This window comes from Oratosquilla oratoria, chromosome 44 (assembly GCF_046742065.1).
Source record: "Oratosquilla oratoria isolate Oo_2021 chromosome 44, ASM4674206v1, whole genome shotgun sequence".
In the NCBI taxonomy this organism is placed as follows: domain Eukaryota; kingdom Metazoa; phylum Arthropoda; class Malacostraca; order Stomatopoda; family Squillidae; genus Oratosquilla; species Oratosquilla oratoria.
This window is the reverse complement of record NC_134820.1, coordinates 10,215,013-10,221,447: the sequence shown is the minus strand read 5'-3', so window position 1 is coordinate 10,221,447 and position 6,435 is coordinate 10,215,013. Positions and strand designations below refer to the sequence as shown.

General features: G+C 40.3%; 1 protein-coding gene across 1 annotated transcript in view; it reads right to left on the bottom strand.

Moving 5' to 3' along the window:
• Positions 1-5,362, bottom strand: part of LOC143022426 (uncharacterized) — a 37,987-nt gene extending 32,625 nt beyond the window's left edge. Inside the window, exon 1 of the mRNA XM_076180643.1 lies at positions 5,201-5,362. Coding sequence (XP_076036758.1) covers positions 5,201-5,295 — 95 coding nt within the window. The 5' untranslated portion in view covers positions 5,296-5,362. The remainder of the gene's footprint in view (positions 1-5,200) is intronic.
• Positions 5,363-6,435: the final 1,073 nt, after the last annotated feature.

The following is a 6,435-nucleotide window of genomic DNA, read 5'->3' as shown; positions in this document are numbered from 1 at the left end:
AAATCCAAAAAGACCAAGATGGACGGTGTGCCACTGACAGCATTGAGGAGTGTTGCTATACTGTTTGCTGTGCCATGCCCTTACAGTAAGCATGTATATGCTCATACATTGGGCCCAGTTTCCACAGCAGCCTGTTTAGCACCATCCTCTCCGCTGTCTTTCCCATGCAGCTTGTCAGGTTGATGGGGCGATAAGCACTAGGTTCCTTTGGCTTTGGAATTGGCGTTATGATTGCCGTCTTCCAGGCTGTTGGTAGCTTGCCAGTCCTCCAAGACTCGTTTATCACCCTTAGAAGTGCCTCGTCACCCGCTGGCCCAAGATGGGTCAGCATGGAATAGGTGACGAGGTCCTCTCCAGGTGCCGTGTCTGAGCTGGTCCTGTGTGTGACCCGTAGCTCCTGAAGCGTAAAGCTAGCGTCAGTATCATCCGACCGACTCATCATGTCCTCAACACTATGGCGCCTCACTCCTTGGAGGTCCTGCAGTGTGTCTTGAACACACTGCGGGAGTGAGGTGCTGCTGGAGCGAGAGACAAACTCCTGCACCAGCCGCTGCGCCTCAGCATCAGGGGCATGATGAGTGCGTCGCGGTTGAGTCCTGCCAGTAGCTTTACGGAGCTTGGACCACAGCTCTGCTAGGGAGGTGTGAGCGTTAAAGCCCTCACACCATTCAAGAAATTTAGCTCTTCTGGCATCTGCAGCTATGACGTGAGCGTCATGAACTGCAGCGCGCAAGTTGGCCAAATTGGTCTGAGTTCGGCGCCGTCGGAAAACACGCCTAAGCATGTTCACCCGATGGTTGGCCTCTCTCACCTCGGGGGTATAATACCAACTGTTCTTATGTTCCCTGGGGGACTGGCGAGTCTTTGGGATGGCTCTGTTGGCAGCCACCTGAAGGGCTGCAGAAAAGTCAGCTTCTAACGTTTCCACGTCCTGTGGTGGAACGTAGGACGCTGCCCATTCTTCAACAGATCTCTCAAAGACTGGCCAGTTTGCCAAAGCTGTCTTCCACCTGGGAACAGGTAATACAGCTGGTATGGGTGGTGCATCCCGTATGTGCACAGAGACACCGAAGTGATCACTAGTGACAATAGGATGCACCTCCCAGGTTACCCTAGGGAGGAGAGTGGCCGTCGCCAAGGTCAGATCAAGTCGTCCACCTTGCACGTGCGTCGGATTACCATCATTCAACAACGCAATGTCAGGGCATTCATCTAGTACGTAACTTAAGTGGCGCCCAGCGACATTGGACCCTTGGGGCGACATTAAGATATTATGATGGGCGTTGAAGTCCCCTCCTATGGTGAGGAGCATGGTACAGGCAAATTGAGATGCATTGTTTATATACTTACTATGCGGATCATCTCACAGGTCGCCTTGGGATAGAGTTCGCTGATTGGTCTGTAGGTGCCCCCTTGATGATAAATCTTGCTGTTACATGCGTTAAATTTACAAACCCTTCTCTTTGATTGGTTGAACTAAATATGTTGATATATGCAGCTTCGATAGTTTTACTTGTCTTTTACATACCGGTGTGTAAGATTTTGGTGCTGTTCCAGTTAGGCATATGGACGTGTTGTGTAGCATGTATTACTAACGAATTAGATGTTCTGTGGTGTCGTATGTCATTCTTGTGTTCGTATAATCTTTGTGTAATTGCTCGTGAAGTTTCTCCGAAATAAGCTGCATCGCATCCGCCACATGGAATCTTGTAAACCAAGCTGTTTCATTTTTCTCCCGTGTGCTGGTTATTGGACAAAATATCCCTTGTCTTCTGTCCTGAGGAGTGTACAATATCTATCCCTATTCTTGCGAGGAACTTGGAAATTGATTCACTTCGTGTAGAGTAAGGAACCACTAAAAAATCCTTTTCCTTTCTCTGTTCTTTTGTGACTGTGTGTTTTCTTGTTCATATTTGCTTGGCTTTATTTTTCAGTTTTTGAAAAGACCCGGTGGATATTTCAGGTGGCTGAACGTCTCTGTTATGTGTTTATATTCGTCGTGTAAAAATTCTTCGCTACATATTCTAAATGCTCTGAGGAAAAAAACAATTATTATGTCGGATTTCGTTCTTGTGTCGTGTTGCGATAAGTAATGAATAAAATAATCTTTGTTGGTTTCCTATATACTGAAAATTTTGCACTTCCATCAATACGATGTATTACCGTGTTTAAAAATGGCAGTTTCCTATCTATATCCTTTTCCACTGTGAATTCTATGTATCTATTTACACTATTGAGCCTACGAAGTTTGTTATCTAAATTTTTCTGGTACTATAACTAATACGTCGTCTACGTACCGATATCAGGAGGCTCCTCTTCCCATGATACGTATGTATTTATCTACTTCAAGTGTTTCCATGTAAAGGTTTGCCATAATGGCACTGAGAGGAGATCCCATAGCTAAGCCTCGGAGTTGTATACACTCTCGGTTGTTGAAAGTGAAGCAGTTGAATTTTACACGCTACACAACACGGCCATATGCCTAATAGGAACAGCACCAAAATCTTACACACCGGTATGAAAAAGACGACAAGAAAAACTATCGAAGCTGCATATATCAACACATTTAGTTCAACCAATCATAGAGAAGGGTTTATAAACTTGGCGCATGTAACAACAATATTGATCATCAAGGGGGTATCTAAAGACCAATCAGCGAACTCAATCCCAAGGCGACCTGTGAGATGATCCTCTTAGTAAGTATATAAGCAATGTATCTCAATTTGCCTGTACCATTATCTCTCCGAAGGAGACTCTGTCGAAACGTTAGAGAATAAAGTACCTCTGCTCCTTCCTGGACTTTACCTACATCACTCTATCCATACATTTGTCTTTTCTCTTATCGGATATATGTATAAGTATATATATATATATACATACATATATATATATATATATATATATATATATATATATATATATATACATATATATATATATATATATATATATATATATATATATATATATTACAGGTGAAAAATGTAATCACACATTTGTCAATAACGTAGAAACCACTGTTGGAGTAGAAAAGACTGGAAACGGGGAATCTATATATTTCGATTGCAAACTGCAATCCTCTTCAGTAGATACAAATAAGAGAGGGCGTGCTGTTTAAGTAGCACCCTTAACAAAAGAAAGGGGAACATGGGAAGATATCTCTACCCTCGGATCACTCCGTATGTGAGGTCAGGAGGCAAATGAGCTTTCACTAGGTTGGAGATGAAGAGTCCGGACATTATGTCCGGGGACCATTACCCCTTTGAAATATTCATGTTGGGCTGAAATTCAATGATCGTAGATTCTACAATTTTTCTCCTGAACTCACATCTGGATTTATAAATAAGCTCAGCTCTGTCCCAATCTAAACAATGTTTAAATTGCTTAACATGTTGGAACACAGCTGAGCTATCTTGTGCATATTTAATGGAACGTTTATGTTCAATCATCCTGGTATTCAAATCCCTTCCAGTCTGTCCGATGTAAACTAAGTCACAACCTTTACATGGAATCGAATAAACCCCTTGGCTCTGTTCTTCTTTTAACCTTTGATGGACATTTACCACCTTTTTATTAATGGTGTTAGGGTAATAATTAATCAAATTTAATTTGTCTCTGGGAAGAAACTTGGTCGAGGGAATGAATGATTCAGAAAAGGGAACGATTAAAGAGCTCTTACCCAATGAAAAATTAGAGGAGGGTGGGGGTGGTGTTGAAAAAAATTGGATCTCGCTCGGCTGAGGGCTTTGACCAAGAACCAATCCGGGTAAGCTAAATTACTAAGTTGAGATTTTATAATGTTAAATTCTCCTTCAAGAAACTGGGGGCTGCAAATTCTAAGAGCTCGAAGGAAAATCCTGAAGCGACGCTACTTTTTACTTTGTCTGGGTGACTGCTGAAAAAATGAAGATAACTACCAGAATGGGTTTCTTTTCTATAGACGGTAAAAGCAAGCTTGTCTCCGTCACGAACAATGAGAACATCTAAAAAGGGTAGCTTACCTTGTTCTTCCCATTCAACTTTAAACTTAATGTTGGAGGCTAAGGAATTTAAATTAGCAAAGAAGTTATCGAATGAACCCCAATTTTCATCCCAAAAAGTAAAAATGTCATCTACGTATCTAAACCAAACCATGTCTGCGGGTTTAATGGTGGGCAGAAGAACAGACTCAAAGTATTCCATGTACAGATTGGCCAATACAGGAGAGAGATTTGAACCCATGCTACAACCAAATTTTTGTCTGAAAAAATAATTCTGGAAGGAAAAAACATTTGATGTGACACACAGGCGAATAAGCGCAATGATTTTTGAAACGGGAAGTGGGAATTTGTCCTGAAATCCTCTGAGTGTTTTAAATGAGAATCGGGCAATGGTCCCCGGACATAATGTCCGGACTCTTCATCTCCAACCTAGTGAAAGCTCATTTGCCTCCTGACCTCACATACGGAGTGAGCCGAGGGTAGAGATATCTTCCCATGTTCCCCTTTCTTTTGTTAAGGGTGCTACTTAAACAGCACGCCCTCTCTTATTTGTATCTACTGAAGAGGATTGCAGTTTGCAATCGAAATATATAGATTCCCCGTTTCCAGTCTTTTCTACTCCAACAGTGGTTTCTACGTTATATATATATATATATATATATATATATATATATATATATATATATATATATATATATATATACACCAAATTCAATGCAACTGTCACAGTCGCCATTTCCGTTAACTGACGGCTTCACCTACCTTCCGAATTTGGGTTTTCTTCCTTTTTATTTTGGATTAAATTACTTACCAAATATTTACTTGATAGTACCGTATGTTTCCTCCTTCTACTCCATGACCACTTATTATGTATATCATAATGGATATTTCTAGTGACCCAGCTATGGAAACTAACGCGGGAGCAGGGACGTCTTTTCACCATGGCGACCAAAACAACATTGTATCTTAGTTCAAAGATGTGTCTTAAAAAGAATGGGTTTTAAGATAAACACTAAAACCCTGTCTCTGATTTCTCCGTAGGGTTAGTAATCATGATAAGGCGGTGCTGCAAGTGCTTGTAGCTAGTAAATGTATTATAAATGATATAATAATATTTAGCATGCAGGGTTACCAACGACTTTACTGTCATAATGTCATATATCAGAATCATTCTTCTGATATCGACATTAGAAATATGTGGAGGAGGGGAAGAAAAATACCTTTGGGCACTGTTGTTGCGGCGATCCATCTGTTCCTGGTGAGACGAACTGACCGTTTTCTCGATGCTCTTCAAATGTCCGCTCATCTGCTGCATCGCTGATCTGTTGTCCTGAAAAAGATATCATGACGTCCACATTCTCGCCGATATCAGTGTCTTATGTGTTTTATTTAAACCGTGGAACCAACGGTGGGTGCCTTTTTGTGGTGGTCCTGCAGGGCGGACGTCGGCTATGATCACATTTCCGCCACTCGTTCCTGATCCCGTCAAGAATTTCTCCTCCACCCGGACCGGCTATACATCTCTTGACAAAGCTAAATATATCTATATTTATATATCTATATCTATTTATATATATATATATCTATATCTATTTATATATATATATATATATATATATATATTTTTTTTTCTTTCTTTCTTTCTCCGTATGGGGTATTTATGCAGTCACTATCATAGGGACTTAATTGAGATCCCTACGGACCAAGTTACTCAGCATTCTTCTATGACTGGAAACTAGTCTCCTCTCAAAAAAGAATGTTGTCCAAACTAATACTACTATCTCTCTGTTCTGCTGATCTCCATCTTTCCTTACCTCTTCAATGAGTCAACTTCAGTGCAGTAATGTACCCAGGATAGATGCTCTGGATATTTCCAGCAAAATAATAATTTCTCTCTCTCTCTCTCTCTCTCTCTCTCTCTCTCTCTCTCTCTCTCTTTCTTTTCCTCTGTATGTTTGTCTCTATCAGTTTTCACTGTTTATTTTTATGTCGTTTTTATGAACATAAAAACGACATAAAAGCACATAGGACATCTAATTCTTTAGTAGTTCATGCGGAAAAATTCGATCATTTACCAAACTGGAGAGAAGCTGAAGTGCTACATAAAGGTTTTGATAAATTCACTAGAAGAATTGTTGAATCAGCATATATTTCAACTAATAATTCATCGAATCATCGAGGGGGGTTTATCAATTTAGCTAAAGAAACTAGTATTTTAATTCTAAAGCACGCCAGAAAAACGACCTTTCCCAAGTGTCCGAAAAGATAATTAGATTTAGTACATAAACTTCAATTGCAGTTCTACATACACTCTCTGAAGAAGTTCTACGCGAACGAAACGTTAGAGTGTTTAGGGTTCCGAGCCTTCCCCTGTGTTTATGTTCTCCATCATCCAAATAATATACATGTATGTATTTATATATATATATATATACATACATACATATACACATAT